Source organism: Motacilla alba, chromosome 2 (assembly GCF_015832195.1).
Source record: "Motacilla alba alba isolate MOTALB_02 chromosome 2, Motacilla_alba_V1.0_pri, whole genome shotgun sequence".
NCBI lineage: Eukaryota > Metazoa > Chordata > Aves > Passeriformes > Motacillidae > Motacilla > Motacilla alba.
In genome coordinates, this window is record NC_052017.1 from 18,995,615 (window position 1) to 19,022,576 (window position 26,962).

General features: G+C 37.1%; 1 protein-coding gene across 2 annotated transcripts in view; it reads right to left on the bottom strand.

Moving 5' to 3' along the window:
- Nucleotides 1-26,962, bottom strand: part of PLXDC2 (plexin domain containing 2) — a 249,126-nt gene that overhangs the window by 125,417 nt on the left and 96,747 nt on the right. The window contains exons 1-2 of one of the 2 annotated variants that reach the window (XM_038128626.1): nucleotides 14,149-14,182; nucleotides 11,063-11,274 (exon numbers count right to left, since the gene is read on the bottom strand). In XM_038128626.1, coding sequence (XP_037984554.1) covers nucleotides 11,063-11,274; nucleotides 14,149-14,167 — 231 coding nt within the window. In that variant the 5' untranslated portion in view covers nucleotides 14,168-14,182. Of the gene's footprint in view, nucleotides 1-11,062; nucleotides 11,275-14,148; nucleotides 14,183-26,962 lie in introns of those variants that run through there. The other variant, XM_038128625.1, reaches the window with a different exon arrangement.

Genomic DNA, 26,962 nt, shown 5'->3' on the forward strand with positions numbered 1-26,962 from the left:
GTTCAAGTACCCTACCATCCTCATGGCAAAGACTATTTTGCAAATATCTCATCTAAATCTATCTTCTTTAAGCTGTTCCCCCTTCTCCTACCTCTACATGCCCTGTTAAAAACTTGCACATTCCTTGTCTATGCCACATGCATCTATACTTAGGTTACCAAACTGAAGAGCTGAATTTCACTTCCAATTTCAATATTAGCTATGACTAAAAAAGAAAATCACCACCCGTACAGACTCCGGTGTCTTTTAGCAATCACAGTCACCTAATATTTCGTATAAATTCATGTCCATTATTGGAGCAGTATACAGATGTGTACTACCCTTTATTGAATGTTTATATTAGAAACAAAACTCTGCAGTGCAGCGTATTTAAGAAATTACCTTGATTTCCAAGGGGATGGAATAATATGCCTGATATAAGAAAAATCAACATTGTGTACACTGCTAGAAGACTAAATGGTTGAATCAAAATTCTATTTCCAGGTTTTTTGAAAAAAAAAATTCTCAGGAATGAATTGCTGTTTCTTTCAACTTCATAGCCAGTAGTTTTGACTCAACAAAGAGCTGGGGGCTTTGTTTTCTAGTCAAATAGGGACATTGGGGCCCTAGCTTATGACTATGAAATGAAGATATTCCAAACATCCTCACCAAACTTGCTATAATCCACTGTGCCAGCTAATATAATAGCCAAAAAGTTATACCCTCAAAATGAGCACCCACCAAGTTGTTGACCTATGTAAGCCAGATCTAAGCAGTAGCACTTTGGAGCCAGATTATGTCTGTTCTAACACTGCAAGACACTTTTCATACACCAGAAGAGAGGCATCTATCCTTTGCCTGGAGCAGGAAGAACCTGAGAAACATCTTGCTTTGTTATCTGTACTAGAGCAGAAAACCTCTGAGAGATCTTGGCACTTTATCCCTCAAGACATTTACTGCTCCGCCTAGATGAGATCAGACAGATAGGATTTCCATCTGCAATTTCTCCCTCTTCCTACTTGTGTTGCTAAGGTTACGGAAAGAATGCTCAGAAAATAATGCTTTATTTAAAAATTGTAATAGGAAATTGTGAAGAATTCTGCAGCTTACTACAAATGCATGAAGCAAACTTCCAGTATCCATGTCACATCTCTCTAACTTTTGTTAACTGTTGTGCCATGTTTGCTATTCTTTTTTTGTTTTTCCCCCTCATTATTCACACTGCAATTTGCTGCACTCTCTCCAAGATCTCCTATTGCCAATTTTGTTTTCCAGAAATAAGTATACTGTTTCTTTACTGATGGTGTGTGAACACTTAGACATGCTGCACATGAATGCATGCCAGTGTTATAGAAGAAAGAAAAAAACCAAATAAATCCCTGGTATTTCCATTAGTTATTTCTGTTCTGTGTATGAAATATTACAGCTCCTAGAAATGTTTCATCAGCATTTTCTTCAGGAGTTGAAAACATTTAACTGGCATTTTTGGAAGAACAAATGTACATTTAACAAATGGAACTTTCTTGACTCTGATCCCCCTCTTGATATGAATTTTGAGCATTGGCATTTATTATTCTCTTTGCAAAATCTGTGTAACTCATACAATCACAATGAGGATAGATCATTGGCTTTGGCATAAATACTAAATTTACAGAGTCACAGGAAGTGTCTGACCAAATCTGAAACAATAGACCCATCTGTTTACATGCCATGTCGTTACTGTTTTGGGATAACAAATAATTGACTTTCCCATATTAAAAAAACATGAAAGATTTGGAGAAACACTGAGCAATCCATCAATGCCAGCAGAATTCCTACAGCTTTGAAAATCTATCCCTAAGGACTGGTACTATCCAAACTGGAATTGTGTGGCTCAGTGTGACCACTCTTTACTTACTTACTCAAATTCCTCTGCACAAACAACTTGGTAATATATTCACCCTCACTCCCTGCTCCAACCAACTATGCACAATTTGCTGAGTGCTGTTAAATTAGCTGAGTGCTGTCTGCTTTGCATGGGTAGAAATGAACATCATCTTCTGCTTTTTGCATGACCAAATTGATACAAGTCTCCTCTCTTGAGGACACTCCAGGTGAACATGGTGAAAAGGCTCAGAAAGAAGTGTCTGGGAAAGGAAAGACCTTCTCAGCCTTCACAGCCACACTAATATTCAGCTTCACAAGTTGAATCTATTTTCAGCAAACCCCTGCAAGCAAGTGCTGAGGCATGTATGACTGAAATAATTAATTCAGAAAGTACAAGGTCTGTTGATTCTGCTCATAGCTCTTTTCAGTCATGAGTTCCACCATTCTGGAATATGCTTTAGGAAGTTGGAGATGAAGGATATGGAAAAGTAAAATATTGATGTGGCGTTCACATTTTCTTACTCTCATTGTCTTATTATCATTAAGAAAATTCAAAGGCAGATACCATTAAATTCTGAATTTCCTGTCTCCTTCCTTGCTATAAAGATTCATTTTCCTCAATGTGTTAAATGCCTTTTGTGCCAATGTAGCTAAGCATGGGAAATGAACTCAGGATTACAATGGAGTTATCTTATTTAGGAATGGGGAAGCTAGTTTTTAATTTCTTTCCTTCCCTGTCCTCTCCTCCTGAGCTTAAAGGAAATAGAGAATGAATTTTTCCTCCAGCCTTTTCCCTTTTCACCTATACACGAGTTATTAGCAGAACCATCACTTCTTGACTTTAATTTGAGAATATTGAAACGTTGACAGGCTTATTTTTACAACACTTCTTACAGAGTTGGCAATGCATTCAGTGCAGCTGAACATCATAGCAAGACCCAGTAAAAGTGTTAAGATGACCTTGATATAAATAAGCAATCAGTATATTCAAAAGAAAAAGATATATGAGGCGTTTGCCTAGTTTAACATTTTGAAACAGAAAGCCTGGAAAAAAAACAAGACAGTGATATTTCAGTCTGCTGGCTGGCTAGGAAGTGTGACATCACTGGTAAAAATCTTAGCAGAAAATAGTGAGTAAATTAATGATTCTTCCAGATTCTGTTTCTAATTGCTGGTGACATACTTTTTGGTGTAATTTAGCAATAGCATAGACTTAGGACATTTCATGTATGATCTGTGCTGTTTTCCAGACTAATCCACTTTCTGGCTCTTCTTTGTAATGATTAAAAATGATCAACTAAATACAAAATTTAGCAGTAATTTCCAGACATTTTAGTTTGTCTTAGGATGTTACATGAAGAGAAAGTTAAAAAATTTTCCTAAGATCACATGAAAAGGAAACTTATTTTTTCCCTTGACTCAGTTTGAAAAATGTATATTCAGTTTTTGTGAAAATAAATTACATTCTCCATCTCCAGAGTAACAAGCTAACTTTCTAAAATAAATTCTTGAAAATTGTGAAAAAAACCAATTTAAAAATAACAATTAAAACCTTTGCAAAAAAATTAAAATACAGTAGGAAAATTCTATACAACTTAGCCTTTAATTATTATACTAGCTACATATATTAAAACAAAATTTTAGCTCTCCTTCAACAAAAAAATGACATCCAAGCATTCTGTTAAATGGAAAACAAATGATATATCCACAATGGTTTCAGTGCAGCAGCACTGTTTCAGCATATCCCAAGTTCCTTCCTCCAATACATCCTTAATATCCACTGTAATTTTCAAGCTCCCAAATATGAAAATAATAACATGATATTTAACTTAATCTAGTAAATGGATACCAAAAAAGCACTAGACCAGCTGGAGTCTCTTAAGTCAAACATCTTCATGTGGTCCTCAGAACTGACTGGGAAAGAGAATTGGACTCAGTGATACTTGTGGGTCCCCTCCAGCTCAGGATATTCTATGATTCTGTCTGTGATGCCCAGTAAGCATAGGGGACCCAGAGCAAACAATGGCAGTTCCCCATTTTCCCTAGGGTCCAGTAATCTGCTCTTCAGAAACTTCCTTTGTGTTTAATAACCCATAACAAATTTGTATTCCAAGAATTTGCTTCATTCTGTAAATTTTGACATCCACAAGATTCAGCGCCAATGAGCTTCAGAACTTTTGCAGTTTCATGATGTGCAGTAGAAAGGAATCATATGGCACATTCGTTTAACCCTCTAGAACATTACGGAAACACCAGAGATGTGAACAGCACATATTCCAGCAGAGACTTCTGGACTTAGGTTACATCTGGCTTAAAGGCTGCAAGACATCTGTGTTAGAGGTACAACTGGCACGGCCAAAGGCAACATAAGATAGGGCCTGAAAATGGCTGCAAATCTTATCCAATGCCTTCAACCTTCAACTGTAAAACCATGTATTTTAGTCACAGGAAGTTCCAGGTCTATACACTAGATAACTGAAGTTTGATCAAAAATTGTGAAAAATATTTGCAGGCCTACTGGAAGAGCCCAGATTTTTCCTCCTTCTCTTGAATGAGTCATACAGCAGAAATCACACATACACCAAAAATCATGTAGTAATTATTAACTGTGAACAAGAAATAATTATACATGCCTAAAAGTGAAAATAAGAGTGAACATAACTTTTGTTATGATAATGATTTTGCAAGTAGACCTGAAAACTTCAGCTATGTAATTAAATCAATTAAAGCGTATTTCTTGACTTAGAACTTTAAATTAACCTTAACCAAAATCTAATGTTTCCCTTATTTCAGTCAAGAGCTAAATATTATTTGAGCTCAATAATATAGTCTAGAATCTGTTCCTAAAATGAAGCCACATCAGAAAGTAGGTATCAAAAATAAAACTGGCTGTTGCTTCAGGTTTTTAGTTAGTTTTTTTCCCCCTGAGTTTTGTAAACACAAATTTCATAACAGAAGTATTGTTCTTTTGCTCTTTAAAGAAACAGCCAATTCCTGTTCAGCAAAGCTTCATTCCTCTTCACTTACATGTTAAATGCTTCCACTGAAACCTAAAATCTGGTTAAACCTTTGTACTGAATATGCATTACTTTGATATTTCATGATTTGCATTAACATGTGACTATGCACTAAGAAAAGAGGGTGGAGGGATCTGTCCTAAGGTGGAGGGATCAATAGCATCCCTGATATTATTAAACTAAATGGCTGTACGAGAAATGTTGCCCATGGAATTAACTTGCACTGTTGAGGACCCCAGACTGGGGAAGGAAGATACAGATACTATTTAAGATAAACAGTTGAACTTTAAGTTTAAAAGGTAAGTAAGGAGGCAACTTTACACAGGCGATTAAAGGCTCTAAAAATTGCAAGTCAGAAAACAGGTTCAAGAAGGAAAGGGGCACATTCTTAGCTTGGGATGAGGAAAAAGAAAAGAAGTACTCATTAGACTGTGGTAATAAGGATTTTTTTTCTTAGATACAGAATCTGGTTGTCAGTAACTTGAAGGGACCATGGTTTCAGAATACAGTGTTATTAACACTGCTCTTTCTAAGGCCATCAAATGCAACTGGCATTAAAGCATTGGGATGGGAAGAAAAGAAAAGAAAAAAAAAGGCAGAAACAAAACAGGGGCAGACTCGGCCAAACTGACAGCTCACTATGAGACTGTAATACTCTTTAGTTTTAAGGCTTCTCTTTCTCATGGACAAGTTTTTCTACTTTTAATACAGTGCATTAGAGAAGTAAACACAGAATTGCCTTATCATTTGTCCAGCTGAGGGAAATTTAATCTCAACCATTTATTTTCTTCCTTGCTCAGACTTGCAGTGGGGACACAGCAATGTGCATGCTGACACTGCTGTCAGTAGCTGAGAGCAGTTGCTCTCAAATCCCAAGGGGTGTAAAACTCAATCCCTTCTGTTGTTTTTGCCAGTCAGAATCAGACATCTTCACTTCCATGAGTGACTGGGACTGATAAGGGAGAAGTGCTCTTTTGGGCAGAAACTCTGGATCAGAATGTAAAATCCAGCAAAAGACTGCTTTTTATCAGTAGGAAACCCACAAATGTTGTTTCAATAGGGACAAGATGCTTTTGAGGTATAAACTACAGGTGCTGCTAAAATTTACATTTCAAACAACATCTAGAGAACATAAAGAAAGGAGGAAAAAAAACAAAGGGTGACTTCAGTTGGCAACAACTCTATTTTAGTTAAAAGCAATACACAGCAGGAGATATCAGTGACATCCACAGGAATAAATTAATTGCTTCAATACAGAAAAAAAAAATTGCACCGAAATAGCCTCAGTTTTCTATGCTTGCTAGGAGTATGTTAGGTGGGGTGGAGAAAATAAGATACAGTTGAGTTTGGTTTGATTTAGTGTGCTCAGAACTGAATCTTCTGTCATACAGCAGCAATCATTCATTCTGTTCTAAGACTTTATATGAAAAATTATGTTTTCCTCGCATTTTTGCTGGTGCAAAGCAATAAAACTTTACTGCACTCAGCTCAAGCTTGACTATGATTTAATCTATTATTTTATTGCTGGATTTATTTTTGGTATTTGAAGTTTGTGAAAGACTATTGTTTTGATGTAGTATCTCTATACAGCAGCAACAAATTTGAAAGTAATTCACATGATCTAAAGTTATTCTGCAAAGTTTTTCACCTTCTGCTCCTGACAATGCAAGCTATATATCAGACACTTCTCCACTTCAATTTCTCTATATTTTTCTTGCCAGTGTTTTACCCAGCACTGGTGTGACTGCAGTCACAAGGAAGATCCATGATAAAGAGACCAAAGCTATACATACAGAGGGAGATTCTGTTCTGAATGGAGCTACACATAGCCAAAAACCATAGGAAATCACTTGAAAAATGATGCACATGGGAAAATTATCATGCAACATTTGTGCAATGCACAATTGTATGTTAATGAGTTAGTTGTATATTATTGAATTATTAAGCCTTTTCCAACTCTCAGTAGCCAAACCTGCATTAGCAAGTACTACGACAAAGCAGGAATGCATTTATGGATCCTTTAGTGGCGAATGCTGGGGAACCAGGATCCACAGGAGATTCATTTCAGAGATCAACTTCTTTCTCAGTAATGCAAAAAACGAACAGGCAGAAAGAACCTCTGATATCCACCTTCATTATCTGTGTGGCCACAGGCCTCTGGGGATTAACAGAACACTGGTCACATCATAACCATGAAGCTGAGTTTATTTTAGCAATAATAATACTAATCTACTTAATAAAATTGAGTGATTAAGGAGTATATTTTTATTTTAAAAGAATATATATGAAGGAATATAGTATATTTATCTTATTTTTCTCCTTGCTTAAAAGACATGCCAAACTACGTATATTCAGGAAGATTTATTTTCACACTCACTGCTTTTACAAGGGCTTACAGTGTTTGCAGCAACAAATTCCACCTGACACGTTGCATTTCCTAAGCTCTATTTATCATAAGTAAAAGGCACTTCTAAATGTCCTGAGCCCAATAAACAAAAGCAGTAGATTACACAACAAGCAAAAACCCAAAACAAACCTGACCCTCAAAACAGGAGTGAAGAATTTAAGATAGATGGGAGGGAAAAAAAAAGAAAGCTAGTCTTGAAATCATGATATTGTGAAATCCCAGAAATTTGAGAAACAAAATTTCTAGAAAGAAGAATTCTGACAGTCCCAAAGTTATTCCAGGCAGAAGGCTTTAATGTTTGGCTTTGTGACCCTTGGGAAAAAATATGACTTAGTCATGGATGTTCCTATCTTCAATGGAGACCTGAAACTCTCATTTGCCATGAAGCCAAGAAGACAACTTGTTGCAGTGCATCACCATAACCCTGTATTTTGGGGCTGCCCCTTACAGTTGGTTTAGATGGCTGACAGCATATTGCTTTACCTGTCCAAGGCTATCTGCTTTGGGAATTTCTCTCAGACTGTTCCATTTGCACCCATCTGTATAAGATTTCACTCTTTTTATGTCACTATTTTATGCCTCTTCAGAGCTTTCTCTCTCTCTATTTAGCTATTTGATATAATGGGAATGAAAACATAATAAGTCTCTTATAGAATATGACCCTCTTCTGCCGTTGAGCTCTAGAGCACCAATTGCAAATAAAGCAAATGGGACTAACCTCCATCCTTGGGGGGCTTTTTGGATTTGCAATATTATAGTCTCTAATTGGCACACCATAATAATCCTTCTAAAGTAGGAGGAGTTTTTTCAAGATAGTAGTACTGTTTTAAGAGTGTTATATATAAATTTTACCCTATAATTTATAGTTAGCCATCAGGGTTCCTATCTGATGTGCAGCAAAACACTGCTTTTCTTTTGGCAGCATCCATCCTTGTGGGTTTGTGCCACCACAACATTCCTATTCTCCAGCAACACAATGGGACTTGGAGGTCTTTTCTTCTTCTTCTACTTCCCCAGACCCTACTCTTTTCTGAAGGCCCAGCACATCAAATGGTTATAACCATTGCTTCTTCCAGTTTCTGCAATTTAGTTCAAGACCAGTTCAAGAGAACAGCCTTACTTATAAAAGGCACATGAATGTGTATATCATTTTGTATGAGTCCTTTCCTGAATCACAGTGCCAAACAAATGCAGGAGACAAAATGGAGATGTGAAGATAAACACCTGGGCTCCCTGGTGGCTACACTGCTCCATTTTTTGGACCAGAGAAGCTGCACCCTAAAGAGAATCTCATCATTATCATCTTTCCCATGCACAGGAGGGGGTTCACCCTGACTACTAGAAAGGTGCGATGAACCAATCTACAATGCACTTGCAAGAAGAGCTTTAGAAGGTCTGCACTTCATGCTCCAACACAAGCTGATGTTAAAATAACCTCCGGATCAGGGCTGATGGCTGATCCAGTGAAAGTTACAGAACAATTCCAGTACTTCATTGGGAAAAAAATAATTAAAAGTGTCATTATCTTAAAATAAACAGCAACCCAGTGGAACTAAGCTGTGCTCCACACAGGTTTGATTTTATCTTTTTTTATCTTATGACTATGCATTGATAACTCAAGTAATATTAATTTTAAACAGTGTCCAGAAATTTCTGCCTACTGCCTTCCCTTTTTTCCTTGGCTGTTTTGGTTTTTGTGGGGTTTGTTTGTTTGTTTTATTTTTGTTTTGGTTTTGTTGTTGTTTTGGGGTTTTTGATTTGGTTTGGTTTTTTTTTGCCAAAAGGGGAAAAAAAAAAAGAGATGGATAGAGGTGAGAGAGGTAGGGTTTGGGTTTATAAAGCTGGAGATAAAATGAACTCATCATTATAAAAAAGGACAGCAAATACTATCGAGTGAAAACATGTTAATCACTGTCAGTCTTCATATTAAAGAAGTCTGCATTTGCATGGTAAGCCTACAAAACACTTTAGAGAAAACAGTATCTGTAAAGGAGGGATGTCATCATCCTGTAGCATCACTAAATGTAAGTGGCAGCTAATACTTATTCTCTGGATTTTCTTTAGCAGGCACTGCAATGTTCACAGAGCAAGAATTTAAAATAATCAATAAGCTCTCCAGCACTGCTGATAAGCTGCCAAGCTGCAAAGACTGCAACGTATGGATTCTTCCTCTGTGGATTTCTGTTGTATACTCTACCTCCTCTATAAGGCCAAGCATCAAGGGTTTTTTTATGAGATGTCTGTGTGTTGTAGTGGGGATTTTCAATGGAATCCGATAATGTGTAAAACCACAACTCTGTTATCTCATTGTGCTGAAAAGACCTTAGAAAAAAGAGGTTTGCAACAGAACACAAAACCTGAATTCAATAAACTTTTCAGGTTAAGACACTGTAAAGACATTAATCTGTCAGGAAAGATGTTCCTGGGAATACCATTCTATGTATATCCATTTGCAAGCATTCATTTTTTTTCCCCAAGTCTTGCTATACATAAGTGTTAGAGGGGGACATCTGACCATTTTGCTTCATAAGAGCTTGGAACAGAACTGAATGGAAACACCACATAGGCATCTACAGGGTAAGCCATGGAAAGATCAGCTACTAAAACTTCCCTGTACCTGAGACAGCTTGCCCTTTTCCTGCTAAAATAACTAGAAGCAAGACTGATCTCTGTTGTAGTCCAAAATATTTGCTACAAGTATGGGCAGATGAGGATTACATGAGGCAAAAAGGAAGTTAAAAAATCAACATGAAATTCAAAACTACAATTTACCAACCAGTGACTTTCATGTTAGTACAAGAGGAAATGTAATTAGTCCTGTGCAAACTGGGAACATTAAAAACAACCAGCACAAAACACACCTCTCTGAAAGCACTTTTTTTTTGCTTATGAAGAAGAGATTCCATTGTCTCTACAGATGGGTTTTATATTGCATTATGGTTTTTTATTGTGTAAGTAACAACCCAAAATCTGAAATCTGCATTTTTTTTTCTCTGAGAGTCAGCTTCTTGGAACTGAAAAAACCCCAACACTGTTGTTTTGGAAGCAGATTATAATGACTGAAGATGTTAAGTGTAGTTTATTCAAAGTTGTATTTTATTGAAAAACAGGATGTAGATTTTATTAACAGGAAACCCCCAAGTTCAATACTTAAAAAAACACCACCACCACAACAACAAAAGGACCAAAGAAAACAGGACAGAGAACTATCTGGCAGCTAAATAGGAAATTAGAGGTTGAAAGACACTATAAAATAGAGGGAGAATGTCCCAAGGCTTCACAAAGATGGACTCAATCCATCTTATTCTTTGGAAGACCAAAAATCAAATAATATGCAATTTTTTTTTCAATTACCAACCTGAATTTTCTTCCAATTTTTCATTTTTCTAGGGTCTTTTCCCCTTTGTGCCTGGATATCACTCTCCAGAAAGATCAGGCAAAGTCTTGCAAATTGAGGTATTTACATCAACTTCAAAAAAGAATTCAATTTTATTCTGTTTTAATACCACTTCCTTTTCCAGTTTTCCAGCAAGAACTGCTAAAACATGGGACTTCCCTTAACTGTTTTCCAGCAAAAAAGCAAACATCCTCAAGAGACTATCTTCAAAAGCCATGAAGGACAGGCTCTAGCCTCAGGACAAGAGAAAATTCCAGCTTCCACATACTGATAGCTTCACTAAGACCAGAGGTTCTCCTCCCCATAAGTGTTTGAATACCCTGAAGGAAATGTCCTAATTTTTTACTTACTCCCAGTCAAAGACAATAAAATTAATTAGATGAAATTAATATCTACCTCAATCTGTGTAGTGTTGTCATGTCCTTCTTCAAGCAGCAGGTCTGTGAAACCCCCTGGCTCCAAGGAATCCTGCCCCATGCTGGCTCTGTTGGTGTCCACGGATTTGAGGGACTCTGAGTGCCTTCTCCACCTGTGGCTGCTTACAAATGAATCCACCTCCACATTTTCCTCCACTCGAGGGAAGCTCTGAACAACTTCATAAAACACACCTGTTTGACAAGAAAAGAAAGGCAAAACAAAGCAATGTAGTGAACAGGACACTAGTTTGTTAATCATACTTGAAAAAAAATTGTAAATGAATATAAATCATAATTGAAATTGAAAATAATTTTATAAAGGTTTTGAACACTCCATAAAATAGCCATTTGTTTCCCTCATAAAGATTTTATGGCAATGTAAGTGCTTAAAACAGCTATTATACTTCTACAAAATTCAGGAATTTTGGACTAAGTTTTGTAGACTCACCTAAACTTCCTAGCAGTTTTATTTTTCTGCTTGTTTTCTGTCTGGGAAAAGCTTTGCCTGTAACATTTTTAACTTTAATACATGTTTACCCATAGCTGACACTTTTCAAAATAGGATAAGTCTAAAAGAAATGTAAGAAATGTAATATTTTCACCTAAGAAAACAAATATAGAAGAGACAGAGAAACTCTTGTACAGACTTAAGTTTCCTACTGATTTTATGTCAAAAGAGCTTGGAAGCCATGGTGAAAGGCAAATAAACATTATGAAAGATGTGAAATTCTCATAAACAGCTGTTCCAGTTCATAAATAAAGCTGTCTTGCTGTATACGTGATAAACATGAATGATGTGTGAATTCTGCAGACACCCACTATATCTTCTGCAAGGGGTGAGCAGTTGGGTGGTGTGTTTAACATATTACTTTTTAACATTTTCATGCTCATTTGCAATTTTTTCATACTAGTAAGACTACCAGCAAAACAACCCTATAAAACTATCAGCAGACAAAACCATTAACTCTTCAGAAGTTTCCATTTTGCCCAGTCCAAAACCCTATCAAAATATTTTTCTGTTAATTTATTTTTGTTAACACCATCAAGAGAGAGTGAAGTAAGTTTGTATATTTTGCACTAAAAATCAGATATGCTTTTCATATTGTCTTTGTGTCTGAAAGGAGAAGTACAGGGGCGCTTGCTTTTGATGGGCCAGGAAGAAGGTGATTTGGTCCAAAAAACAGAAAAAAACAGATGTCTCAAAAGGAGAGGTAAAGGACAATGCTGAAAGGATAGACCAGTAAACAATCATGTGCAGAAAAACTTCCACTGCTTTTTTAAACAGAATCATCTGTACAAATAATGGTACCACTTCCAAGGTCCTTAATAAGCAACAAACATGTTGTCAAAGTACAGAAATAGAAAATTAGCTATCAAAGGTTTAAGTAAGTGAGGTTTTCCTGCATCACAGGTACAGGTGTAGGAGCCTTGGGTATAGAAAAATCTGTCAGACATTGTTCTTGGCAGACCAGAAAGTCCTACAATACAGAAATAATATCTATTACACTTTAGGCTCTATGTGGCTCCATTTTTCTATCAAACTCTGAAATCTACTAAACTTATTTCCTAAGTTATTTGATCAGCTTCAACCAAGCCGAAATTATGTGTGATGAAGGTGCTTGGTCAGCTAGATAAATTGGAATTTAATTGACATGCAAAGCAAGCAAGCAATCTCAGGCCATATCTTTCCTCAGACCTCAAGAAATCAGACTTCTTTTCTTTTAATAGGTGGCTTTTTGAAGCCTGTTTCCTTGCATTTCTTAAAAGCCTTAGAACATTGACTTCAACAAATTGCTACTCTGCTCCCTATTTTATCAGACAGTCAGCAGCCCGATGCAGCGGGACAGCTCAGCGGGTGAACTAACTTATTCCTCCACATTCCTTATCAAAATTTATTCAAAGCAGCCCTCCCTGCTTCAGCTTGCAGCCTTCACCGTGCTGTTATGGGGATCAGGAAGCTGTGGGACATGGCAAACTCTTCAGAGCTGTGGACAGGCACGGCTCCTTGTCTGCGCCTGCCATGCCCGGGGCTGGCTCCAGGGAGGCAGGGTTTGTCCCCTGCTGCCACCGAGGCTGGGGCACCGGAACACCATGGCACCTTCTGCAAGCCCTGGGGAGCATCACACACCTACACACAGGGCGCCAAGGCCACAGCACCTCAGCTACGTCTGCGTGACCCCTTTCCCTTCCCCTGAAGCGCCTTTCCTGCCTAGTCTTGGTGACCCAAAACCCACACTCAGAGAGAACCAAAAAAACCCCATTTTGCAGTCCCACTCCAGCCTATTCTTCTCATGGCTATCATACATGCTTGACATGTTGAGGCAATCACCTAAATTAGCAAATAGAACATGTGAAAGTTAGGGGAGGGTTTTAAATACCATTCACCTCAAGTTGAGACCCACTTGTGAAGAAAATCAATTACACCTTGTTCTCCCACATCCTGAATAGAAGTGAATGAAGTTTCTAACCTTAAGGTGTTCGTAACATAAATTGGTTTTTAAAATTATAATAATATAATGATGGTGAGAAGGAAAGAAGCGTGTTGGGATATTTCCACTGGCTTGGAAATTCTACACAGTTTTCTCCATATTTTCTTTTATCGTATAATAGGCATCAGGGCAGCTTCAAAATTTGGCTTGCCCATTCCCCATTACATAGATTTTCGATGTCATTAGTGCACAATTTTTACCCCCTTTTAAATTTTTAATTATGTGATTTTTCTCTTTTAAACATAGAAAATGTTTTAAAAAAGACAATTTCTGCCATTACACTGATAAACATTTTTTACAGGTACAAGCTATACTGACATAAGGAAGCTTTAGAATCATCTAACTGTATTCAGAATGCATGATATCCATCTAAATTGAATAGTAGCAAGAATTAAATGCAGGAAGTGATAACTACGCAGTTTAAAACTAATCTTTGGAGGTTTTTTCACTGTAAAATCTGTAAAATACTGTTATCAATAGACCAGTTGACTGTCCTGGACAGGCAGTATGAGGATACTGAGCTACAATGTGAGATAAAATCTGGATGTGATTTCAAGGAATAAATAAAGAAATGTACTGTGTGATTCCTCCTTCATTAAACCTTCTCCTTAAACTACAGGGGATAAAGAGGGGTGATGATCTTGGCTGGACCAGCTCTGCTGCAGAACGTTCTCTTTGTTTATCCCAGCAGTTCTCTAATGCTGAGAAAATGACAAACATTTTTGAAATAAGCTGAACAAGATGTTTTATTTTTATGTAAATAAAACTTATATAAATTTTCAGATAATGGATTGATAAACTACCTTTAAGTTCTAAAAGGAGGCATGCCAGAAGAAAAGGCATTCAGAGACCTAAAATTCCAACACTTTGCAAGTCAGAACTGTTTGATGTTTCTGGTTGAAATCACTGTGTAGCTAAAAAAAAAAAAATCACATAAAAGGCATTTTAGAGGAAATGTACTGAAGTATTATAGTCTTATCTTTTGGATCTTGGAGCTCTTGCTTTAATTAACGCTGAAGGAGAAGATGTCATCCAAATCAATTGAAAAGAAGCCAAATGCTGTAATGTCTGATTTATAATAAAATCACAATATTGGCAAGCACAGATGGGTAGCAACTTGTTCGACTTGTATGAACAGAGATGCAAAACTTGGCTCTAACAGATCAGAAATGCTGGGCTATACAAGAAAGGTTTGCTGAAAGGGAAGAAGACACCTAAATGTGTTGGGGACAGGGGTTCTCTGCTTTGCTAAGCCTGCCCTCAAAGAAAAAGGGAGAAATTCTAACCAAATAGGCCCAAAATGCAACAGCTGAACCTGACAAGTAAGACAACTCTGATTTTGTCAGGAAGTCTGGTCTACATAAAGCTTTATTTACAAGGAAGAAACAACAAAAAAGGAATTTTTTTTTAATGGGTGGCAATATAACCAAAGGAGAAAGAAACCTTCTTTGGAAAAAAAAAATTGCAAATACATAAATCTTCTTCCATTCATTCAACTAGTTTTGGGTTCCTCCCCCAGCCTTTTAGCCTTTTCCAAAAGTTCAATCTAAGTTTTGTGGAGTGTTTCAGCACATCAGAATTTCAGAATTGCATTTCTGAAATGTGTGTGTTATTTCATGATTGCACACATTTAAGCCAACTCTGCAATTTGACTAATTTCATAAATGCATCATAATCAGTAAGATTTTTTTTAAAGACTTGAAATACTCATACATTGAAACCTGTATTCAGAAGATTGCTTGTGAGACAGATGATCAACTTTCTAAATATGCCACAGCTCAAATGCCAGCAAAATCAAGTATCAAACACAATTTTTTTCATCAAGAGACAGAAAAAGCCATGATACTACTTTAGCTTAAATAACTTTCTATAGCCTCATGTCTCATATAGCCTATAGTCTCATGAGTTTTCATTTCTATTACGATCCTTTCAGTAAGGAAACCAAAACATGTTGATGAAAGATATGAACAATAGTGTCACGAAGTTATAGACTCTTTCAAAGTATAAACATGCCTTTAAAGGATTCTCCAGGTACAGAGCTTATATATTAAATGATGATTTTCACAGCAGAAATCAGTCATATGTCTCAAAGAAAGGAAAATTTCTACTTTAAATTAATTCTTCCTATGAAAACCTCAACACAATAGAGACTTTTTTCTTCATCAGTACCTGATTCATGGGCCTCGGACTAATTCCATCTTTCTGATCTTAATTTAGGAAAGATAGATAAGCTTGACTTTGAATATGTCCTTGATAATGATATGATACATTTCTTAATAAATTAAAAAATAACATGATTTGTAAAATCTATCCCACAATGATAACTGGCAAACAAATAGCTGTGTCAGTTTGGGTCATGATTTGGGTCAACCAACAACAGACCAGATCCTTATAGTTTCTTTTTAAAGCTTGTCTGAAACTGCTAACAGAATTGTAATAATATGTGGGAAAATAATGCATAGCATGATCCTATTTTTCCCAGCTAGGGATGAGAATTTATGAGGCCTGCAAAGGGAATCAGAGGTCAACGATGATAAAACTCTGAATGATGGCAGATGATGATCATGGTACTGCTGTTGACTTGTCTGCTCAGAGCAAAAAATAATGTCTAAAATAATAACACTAGCTCGAGGTACGTTTTCCTTGCAATTACATAATAAGTAGCGACTAAGACATGTCCAATACAGAATCAGTACCAATAATAATAGGTATTATGGCAGGGAAATAACATAACTGGTAATTTCCTTCCACATCCATTTTATCAACAATATGAACTCAGACCTTTCCCTTTGCAACTGCTTTCTAGTCAATAATTATTTTTCACCACTACAAGTGGTCCCAAAGAGCATATTAACACACTTCTAGAACTTTATCTTTGTCACAAGCAGAACTGCTGCAGGCTGAGTTTTTGTCGTGTTGTGGTGTTTTGTTTTTGTTTTGGTTTTTAAAAATTTTTGTTTCATTGTTCTAACTGCCTGATTTACTTTCACTTAGTAATTATTTATGTAGTCATACAGATAAATTGAAATGGTATAAATCAAGATCTGAGTCCACTGGTAACAATACTGTTACTTTGATTAGCCTACATCACCACTGAGGAAATATTGTTAAATTCCAGCTTCACTCGTATTCTCCAGCTACACGAACACAATAATTTGCACATTGAATTTATAAGCAATCTGATTATGGCTTTATAATTTCTTATAGGCTTGTTTTTCTATTCTTTTTTTGTCAGTTCCACCTGGGGACCAAGATTTAAATTTATTGCTAACTGGATACATACAGAACCAAAAAAATACAACTTATGTCTCAAAGAAGGCTTGCAGTCTTGAAGATGCTGGATAGCAAGAGGAGGGAGAAAATTTTGTTCAGTACAAAGTGGTATCAGCCATCACCAAATACCTAGCCAATATCAAGATTTTGAAGCTATTTTAGTAAAAAGAAGATTTAAAATGGAAAAAAAAAGTGGTTAATTTTTTTTTTTGCACGCATGTTCTAGAAGGATATAAGTTACTTTCACAACTGAAGGCAGAACAAGAGTCTAGAGAAGGCTGATCATAACAAGTGGATGGCATAAAACATTTCATTCCTACTAGGTGCTTACAAATCTTATGCACATCTGCATCCCACACTTGCAGACTTTTTTTTTTGTATTATTTTTGGAACGATAAAAACACAATTATGATAAAGCTAACAATGTGGAGTGTAATCCTTTATTTCAGCTCTCCACTTTTGGAGACAGGATGAAAAAATCACCTTGAAAAGAAAGATAATGAAGTTGGAATTGATTCTGGTTTAGTCTTTCCTTACAAAATAAGAGAAAAAAAAAAAAAAAAAAAAAAGACGCTCTAATAGACTTAGATACGATACCCAGCCATGGCAAATTCAATTTGAGTACTATTCACTTAATCTTTACACCCTATACTAATGTTCTATATGCACGCCTACAGCAGCACTTGCAATTATTATCAGTAATGAGACCCCCAGCTGTACATAGAAGAATATTTAGCACATACTAAGCTTCCAAAAGGAAGTATATCTGTAATGTTCTCATGTGCTTGGAGCACAGATTGCACTTTTAATAATTTCATTTTCTTGTGCATTATCAACTACAGCATAGAAAAGGAAGTAGTTAACACATTTTAATAAATTTGATGTTTTCTGATTAACTTGTAGCAATAATTTCAAAATGTTAATTCATGTGTAGTTTGTGTATTTTCTGTTCAAACCTCCCTATAACACAAATCCTTGCTAAAGTACAGAATTATTTCTTTAAAAAGCACTAAAAAGTAAAGAATTCAAAAAAAAAAAAAAAAAAAAAGCCCTGCCAAGAGAAATAGAGATCTCTGTATAATATTCTATTTATATGCAAATTCTTGCTTTTCCAAACTAAATTCAAAGGTTTGCCAGAGAATACTAATACCAACTACACCTTATTTAAACACATTGTAAAGAAGTTTTTTCTTCTGGTCAGTACCTGGATTACAGTATGATTGTTGGTATTGGACAGTAACATTAGAGCTGTCTCCTCTACATCCACTTCACTGTTTCTGCTTGAAGGCATCTTTCTTTTTCCTGAAGGATCTAGCAAACCTAGGCAGTAGAACAACCCGAGGATATGAGAGAAAAGCATACAAAAAGTGAACTAGGTATTCATAGTTTGAGCTGCAGCATATGTCTGGAACTCATTTTGCATGACTTGTTGAGAAAGAATACAGTAAAAAACTGGGATGTAAGAACCTGTGGTAGCTTGGCTAACGATGCCCTTCTAAGCAGATAGTGCCAAACGCAACTTTGGTAGAAGTTTGGTCTTCAGTTTTAGCCTGAGGAAAAGCCAAAGGCTAAGGCAGAAGGAAGCCCATTGCTCAAAAAATGGATTAGCACAGACAGCACACACAGTCTCTGCACAGCAGCGTGCAGAGGAAAAGAGCAGCGATTGCAGGGACACTGCTCTGGCCAGGACACCACAGGCCTGTCACTCACTGGTGCTGGAGCAGCACCAGAGGGTAATTGGCTCCCTGGGTAGCCCTGTCAGGCTGACTTCGAATCAGGCTCAAGGATCAATGCCAGCATCCACCCCAAAGGCAGCCATGCAGGATTGGGTTGCTCAAGCAAAGAGATACAGATGGACAACAGGGCTCGCATACCAAACCAATGGAGCTGCCCATACATACAGGTACAGGCAAAGTCACCGCAGGGGCACAGGTTAAAGTCTGAGCTACCTGGCACAGTGGAAATAAAAGAACAAGGTTGGAACAATGGCATAATGCCTCATCAGGTACAACAAACACTGATGGCACACAGATGAAGGATTTCCTCTGCTCCCTAGTCAGTGGTGCCCAACAGACTGAAACCACCCTTGGTAAGTTTGTCTCAAACAAGGGTGAACTCCTAAGCCTCTTACTATCTCCAAACAGACTTATTAATGAGTTTGTGGCAGTGTGCCAAAATACAGCCTACATACAGAGTGACACTTCGGAGAACTCAACATGTCCTGGACACTTCAAAGAAAGGCAGCTCATGCAATGTAACCCCAGCATGACTTAAATATGGCACATTTCTTTCTCTGCATCCTCAATCCCCTCTGCCCCCATCACAGGAGGGGAAAGGAAGTGGTTTGCAGTAGTAGATGTTTCACAGAGCTCAGGATTTGGAAATCTGGAAAATGAACAAGCCAGAAAAGTGTAGCAGAGAATGTAATAATAATCTGATGTTATAAAAGCTGAAGAAAAAAATTGCATTATTTTTCTTCCAGTAGCGTGGCAAAAGAGAATTTTTTGAAGATGGGAAAATTAAAATTTACAGCAGTTTATGGAGACATAACTTGGACTACTTTTCAGCTCAAGATCAAAAACTGGTTTCCATCAGAGCCATAAATTTAAACCCCTTCACTTTCATTATGGATCAAACAAGGAAACTAAATATCTTCTTTCATTTTCTGCACACCAAGTCTTCCTAGACAAACAATGATTCAGGATTAAGAAAGATTAATCCAGCTACAAGTAAACAGATTGATCATTTCTAGAATTAATGAATTCATTTAATAAACAGTAAAGGCTTAGTGCCAGAACTCACTACACTGTGGTGTCAAGATGTTTTTCATGAAATTTCCTGCAAAAAGTAAAAGAAGTAAATTGTCATGTTCAAACACGGAGTTGCTTCAAGGGTCAGGAGAAGTAAAGGTGATCTCACTGGGCTAATATAAAACAGTTAAATGTTTAGGTTAGTAATGATTGAAAAATACATTAAATTGGAATACTTTAGAATTCTTAAGATACCTTTACCAGATTTTCATGCCTTTATAGATACACTGAATTATGCTTACGATGTTTTATCTGTGATGCCTTTTCTTTTTTTTTTTTTTTTTGTAGAGAGGGGATGGTCAAGAAATGAAAATTGCATTCTATTAAAAAAAATACATCAAATCTTATTTCAAGGTCTCTCCACCCTCAACTTGAAATTGCTGTTCAACTTACATTTCTCTCTACATTTACCCAGTTCCCTCAGTTCTGCATATTTTGTTCCAAAATAATTGAAAAAAACTTTAAAAAAGAAGACCTATTCCCTTCTATTTTCACTCATATGCATGAAGTAGGTGTTCTAAGGACTTCTGACAACATAGTAGGGATTCTAAATGATAAGGGATCCAATCTAGCCCAGTGCAGTACCATAGACATGGTCCTCTGTAAGAGAAGTCACTAGAGAAGACAGAACTTTTCAATTTTTGAAGATGCATAAGAGAAAAATAAGTAATTATAGTACTATATATAGTGTAGAGATGAATTCTTTAAAAGAAAGTAAATATATGCTGTAAAAGAGCAGTTTATATTTTTTAGTATTTTTTTCATAATAGCTCAATGAATGCCTCTCTTTTGCAATCTGTAAGATGCAGATAATGAAACTAACTTTCTCTCTTAAACATGGTCTGTGTTACTAATAACAAGCACAAGATAATAGCTATGTACTATTTTATTACTAAAAGGCCATTGCTTATTTCTTCCAGTCTCTCTTGGCAAAGTATTTTCTGTCTTGTCTAATGAAGATAAAATTTGTCACTGAAATCACAATGGATTTAAATGCCTTCAGCTTTTTTATTTTTTTATTTTTTTATTTTCTGGAGAAATTATCATTTTAGCTTCAGCTAAAATCAGCTAAAATCCTAGATCAGGATATCTGCTGGAGAAAAACATCATGTTTCTAGCACACTAATGGGAGGAAATTAGAGGAAAGATTGTTTTTAAGCTCTGGCACAAAATCTGTCTTGCTAGACTTGTTGTGAGACCAAAAAAAAAAAAATCATAGATTAAGTAGGAGTTGTTGTAGAAATGTGTTTAGAGTCAAAGAACAGCTGTATTAAAACCATCAGAAATCAGAGGCATAAAAATACAAATTAAGCCTGTTTGAGATATGAATGATAGAAAGACATTCTTTGTTTGGGAGAAAAGAAATAATCCCTTTGAAAACTGGCAGAGATACTGGAGAAACAGAAGATAAAATACTCCACCGATCTTGAAACTTGTCAAAGCAATGAAATTATCCAGAAAATGTTGAATTGGACTGCCTGATACATGGAGTATTGAATATGGCCTTTGTCTTCTAAAAGGCAGACGAGCTGGTACTGTGGATTGCACAGCTCTGGGGAGTGAAGTGCAGGAAGGGCAAGTTTTAACAGTTTTTAAACAGGACTATTTAAAAACTGTGAAAACAATCAGGAACTGGACTGGAATGACTCCACTCCTATAAAGGCATTTTAGAATTTACAGATAAAACATGTTTTTTTTTTTTTTAATGTATGTTACATTTGACACTGTTTACATGCACTCCCACCATACCAAAGTAAAATTAGGGAACTGCATTGCTGGCATCCACTTTTAATATACAGAAGTTACAAGGAACGTAGGCATTTGGATAGACATATTCTGGGAGAAGACTGAATAAATGTGTTTTTTTTTTCTTCTGTATTAAACACCTTCCAATTCAACAACAACATTTCCAGGAAGAAAAACCATTATCAGCACTCCTGCTGGGGTGGGTTTGTTAGCATGCTGTGGTTACATTTAATCTCTGTATTTTTTTAAAAAAGGAGGCAGAAACGGATACTGCCATTACTGTTGCAAAGCACACGGTGTTTTGGAAGCTGTGCAGGGATGAGCCAGCTTAAATGACATCAGTCTACACTTTATGAAGGGACAGATTTGCAACTCTCTGCTGTGCCAGTGCTTTTCTAAATGGAAGATAGGACATTATGTAATGTGTGAAGATCATTACACATTAATCATCATATGAAGAATATGTTATTTTGCTTTTCAGAGGGTAAAAAAATAGACATGACACACGGAACAAGAGAGTTCAGTATATTCCTTGAAAATACAAATGTACTTAAATGTTTAGGAAGAGCTTATTTTCAAAATGAAGCTGAGCTAATAGGAACTCAGACCTGATAGACGCAGTGATTGGATGCATGCAAACACTGCCTAGTGCCCACAGAGAGCTGAAGGAATGACTCTATGAGGAAAAGACCTTCTTCACAAAATTGTTGGTTTTCTACTCAGGTAATCACTCTAGTGCAGAGCATTTATACTTTATGCAGCCACTCACTCAAACTGTTGCTCAGGTTCTTTATTTTCACTGGCTAGAAGACAAATTCAAAGGAGAAAAGAGAAAAATATCTTTAAGTAAGAGAGAAAATAGAATGTTTTAGAAGATTTTTAGATAAAAAGACATTTCAGTGTTTAATTACTAAACAAAGACAAGAATATCCATGTAGAGAATGAGTTGGTAAAAAAGTCAAAATTTGGCCTATTTTGTTAGACAGAGATTGATATACCTGTAAAATATACTTGAAAAACCATCTGTGTTTCTTCTTATTCTATTCACCACAGACTTTATTCCTAAGAAGCACATAATAATGCTGTCTCAATGTGCCATTTCTTTTCTCTTTCCAAAGGAAAAATAGTGCCAACAGTCAGCTATGATTCCCCATGCCCTGCCCTTGAAATTCAATGACAGAAAAGCACTAGCCAGATGCACAAAAAGGCATCTTTTAGAGCAGTCTTATATTTCTTTGTCACATCATCTTGCTGCCAAGGTTTTAACCCACATCCTGGCTGACAGCCCATCCAGAACCAGAGCGGCCACAGTAAGGTTTGCAAACCAGCTCGTCACATCTTGCAGCAGGGAATGGATTCAAAACCAGCTAAACTGCATTCAGTGTTGTAAGTGTAAAAGATTTGCCTGGTTCCTGGAAATTAATGTAATTTTTCCTAGAAATCATACTTAAGTTTCTCAAGAGCAATTTGGTTTTTTTTTCTAATTAGCTCAATGCTAATTTAGGGCACAAACTCTCACCCTGTACCACATGTATTCACACTGTCAAAGCACTTGCAACTCATGCAAGTCCCAAGCTGGTGAACTTTAATGGGACTTAAACAGCCCCTAAAACTGCCCATCTTCTTCAGGCCTGTCAGTTCCACTCCAATGAGGAGTTAATTTTAAATTAATCTGTCTGCTTGATGAGTGCTGATTGCCTTCCTCAACACATACATCTCATTTATTCAAGCAGAGAAACAGTTCAGTCACTAAAGATCTATCATTCCATGTCTGAATTACAGAGGGATAAATTACCAGTTCCTGGATATCTGGGTGTCTTGGCCAACTGACTGCTGAGCTTGCACAGGCTGACTGTCCTTTTGCAGTATGTCCCACAGACCCACCACTTCCAAACCCACTGCCATTAACAGGCCTAGTTTACAGTATTTTCTCTTCAGATAACTGTAAGGATGAGGCTATCTAGTGCTAAAGGATGCAGTCAGGCTCAGTCAGTAAGGATTGGCATCCCCTCCTACCAAAAAGGCTGGCTTGGCCACCTTTTTTACCCGCCTGAGCTGCTCACTTGATCCTGCTTTCCAGTTTTGGAAAGCATTTGCCCACTGTGACAGCACTGTCACTTGAAATTCACAGTAAACTTTTCTTAAATCAGGGCTAGTTCCAGTCCTCATAGATTTTATAAACTGTCTGTCCTGCCCTCTCCTTTGTTTGCATTAGTCTTCCCTATTGTCCAGAAAAACTTCAAAAGCAGGACACCTTGCTAAGAGATGGAAGACCTCCCCCAGGGTAAAGGTAATCTTGAACTTTCTGCCTCACTTCCCTGGAGAGTGCATAACCACCAAGATATCAGGAAAGCACAAGACACCAGTACTTGGGTTCAGAAGACAAATGGAGCGCTTCTCTCATTGACAAAGACCAGCTGCACTCTCAGAAGTGCATTGCGCATGCTGGAGCCCAAGGCAAGCAGGTCTCTTTTTGCAAACCTTAAGAGCAGTTAAGTTAATCCCTAGAAGCAGGATTTCAGACACACAATGGGTGTTGCTTATTTTTGTTTTTAATTTTCAGGCCACTCCCAGATCCACAGCTAAGTGTTTGGGATGGCAAACTAAGTGATAACAGTAAGCAGCTCACACAAGGCTTTAATTCCACTTAAGAATTACAAAACTACAGATTTGCTATGAAAACGCAGTTTGTAAGCGCTGAAGTCCGTCATCACATTCACAACCTTAAACAAATTTGGAAGGAAGTGTTTGTTAAACACTAACCAGTGTTGACAGCAAATGCCCACTTGCTTCAAAAACTAAAACCAGTTTTTCAGCCCCTGTATCACATGCTTGCCAATCATGTGGAAATTTCTCATCGTTTGGTGCATTTGGGCACATTGTTTGGCTCTAAATGAGCCCACAAATCCACTGACACTTCTATGAACCAGGACCTTCCAAAGACTTGTTATTTAACTGAACTTTATTGCATAACTCACAGTGGACATTTTTCCTCTTTTCTGTTAATGGTAAACCGTAACCTCACAACTTCTTGTGCCCCAAATGAATCTCCATTTCTGCCTGGTTACACCAAAAGCAGCAGATTTTTCACACCGCATAATGTAGGCATCCCTTCGCAAGATTTAGTTAAACTGTTTCTAAGCATCTGTCCAGTATAATCTGTTTGTAAAAAAGTATGAAGCATATATCACTTTTTACCTGCTACTGGAGGAGAAAAGTAATAAAAGACAGCACATTCAGCTTCCTCCTCTCATATAAATGCAGTAAGAAGGGAAAAAGCAACAACTTACTTTATTACTCCCATCAGTTTTGCTGAAGTAAGGAGACTGAAAGCTGTGGGAGAAAACTTTCTGTGTCATTATACATACTCTCCACAGGAAGCACAGGCTCATCAATATATTGTTTTCATCTTCAGCTTTAAACATGAGTGATTTCACATATACCAGCTCATACAATTTCTCTTAGATCTGTAATGCACTCAACCAGGGGCAAACTGAATCTTGCTTTTTAAAAAATTTTTTATGATTTGTTTGGTTTTTTTTTCCCCTACATGTGCATGTGACCCCACTCCTCACTGTGTGCCTTCCTCCCTCCTCCCAGCAGGGTACAAAACCCCAGAGTGGCATTCCCTCTGATGTCCTCAGATTCCAAATCAAGTCTCTCCCCATACAACCAGAGTTGTCTTTCCCATAGCTTGAATGACAGGCTTTAATAGAGTGTTTACCATCCAGTGCCCTGACAGGTCAATCCCACCAGGAACCAGTCTAGACTGGAAATTCCTCCTTTTACAGCTTTACTCAGGTTTTATTCTGCCGCCAGTCCAGTTATTCAGCCTTATTCTGATCATGTCCTTTTCCACAGCTGCCTGGTCTCTCCAGATCAGCCTGTGCTCTCCCAGGAAGAGCACAGACCCCATGTTGCACCACTTTTGTTTAGCCCTGTTTCAGGAAAGAGGAGCAGAGCAGGGAGGAAAAGGTGATGTTTCATGCAGAGACTGTCTCATAGCCTCGACCATAGAATTTAGCCTTACTTGCCTGCTACCTTTTCCCAACCTTATTGTCTGAAATCAGATGTTATCCTCTCCAGTGACCTGTCAGAGGAAGATAAAACAGCAGAGGGGAGAGTAAATTGCATGGAGTTCTGCAGTCAGAAAATCACTTCTCTGAAAAGCAATGTGACAAGTCTGAACTCTATTTTATATCATATATTTTCTCAGTATTGAAGGAATGTTTTTCCTGTTTAAAAAGTTTAAAATTAGGACCTTTCTTATCTGAAATGAATATCAGATATGTGTCACATAATAAGTGCATGGAAACAATGCTGGGCTTACTTCACACTGTTCAAGCCTGTGGACAAAGAACTTGCATGTTTTAATTTACAGAACAGTCTATATGCATCCTATGATCTGTTACTTACTATTCCATAAATATATGGGACATAAATCATTAAGAAAAACACTTAGTCAAGGCAGTGACAAAACAGCAAAGTGGTTTGCATGCACATAGGGAGGGAATGAAATGACTGTGCATGTTGAGTCCAGTGGGATGTCTAGATCCCAAGAAAAAAACAAAAGGTAATTTACTGATGATATCTAATACACAGCAGCACCATAAAACTGCTAGTCATGGGCTCTTCTTGCTTCTCTTAGAAAACTCAGACATTAGAAAATTCAGAAGAAGAATTCTAATACTATTCTACTGCAAGATACATCATATAGCAAATAAATTGGCATGTTTAAATCTCACAAAGTGATCTAGAAGCCATACATTTGACATTATAGTTAATAGGAGCACTTGCTGGTGCTCTGCAGAGAGCTGATTAGTCACAGCACACAGTTTCCTTTAGTTTTCAGCTATTAAACAATACTTAGAAAGTTAAACTCATATTAAATATTTATCTGATATTTCTTTTTCCATGTAAGTAATTGCTGCAAATGCCACAGGAATACAACGCTGTTGCCAGAAAGAAGATGCAATGGCAAATAGGTTGGGAAGTAAGCCCACGAGGCAACATCTGAGTTGAAATATGAATTTGGGAACCCTTTGGCCAGAATTGCTCAACATGACTGAGAGTTTCACATTTTGCAGATGCCTGACTGCAGCATCTTAAAGAGGCATAATTTTTGCAGGGTGATCTTTTGGCTCCTTCTGAACATCATCCCATCCAGAACATATCCCTACAGACATTTTCCATCTCTTTACCTTCTGGTTCTTCTCATTAGTAAGCTCAGTTACTTCCTCACATTACACCATCCTCACATAGCTCAAGATTTAGAATTATAATCACTTTGAGATGTGTAAATGCAAGTGTGCAACCTCCTGAAGATCTTATCATTCAGATCAGCTGTGGATGCTTAGAGCACCTTTGATGTCAAGCTGCTCTGGTGTGGGGTGGTGTCTGACTGGAGGTGGTAACCCTTCTGAAACATTCAACTGTGGAAAACTGAATTGAAACCAGCTGCAACAGATTATGAATTTCTGGAAACAGGTAGTGCTGCATTCTCATAAATGTATGTGCCTCATATAACATCAGGTGGAGGAGGTCATCTCCCCAGCTATTTAC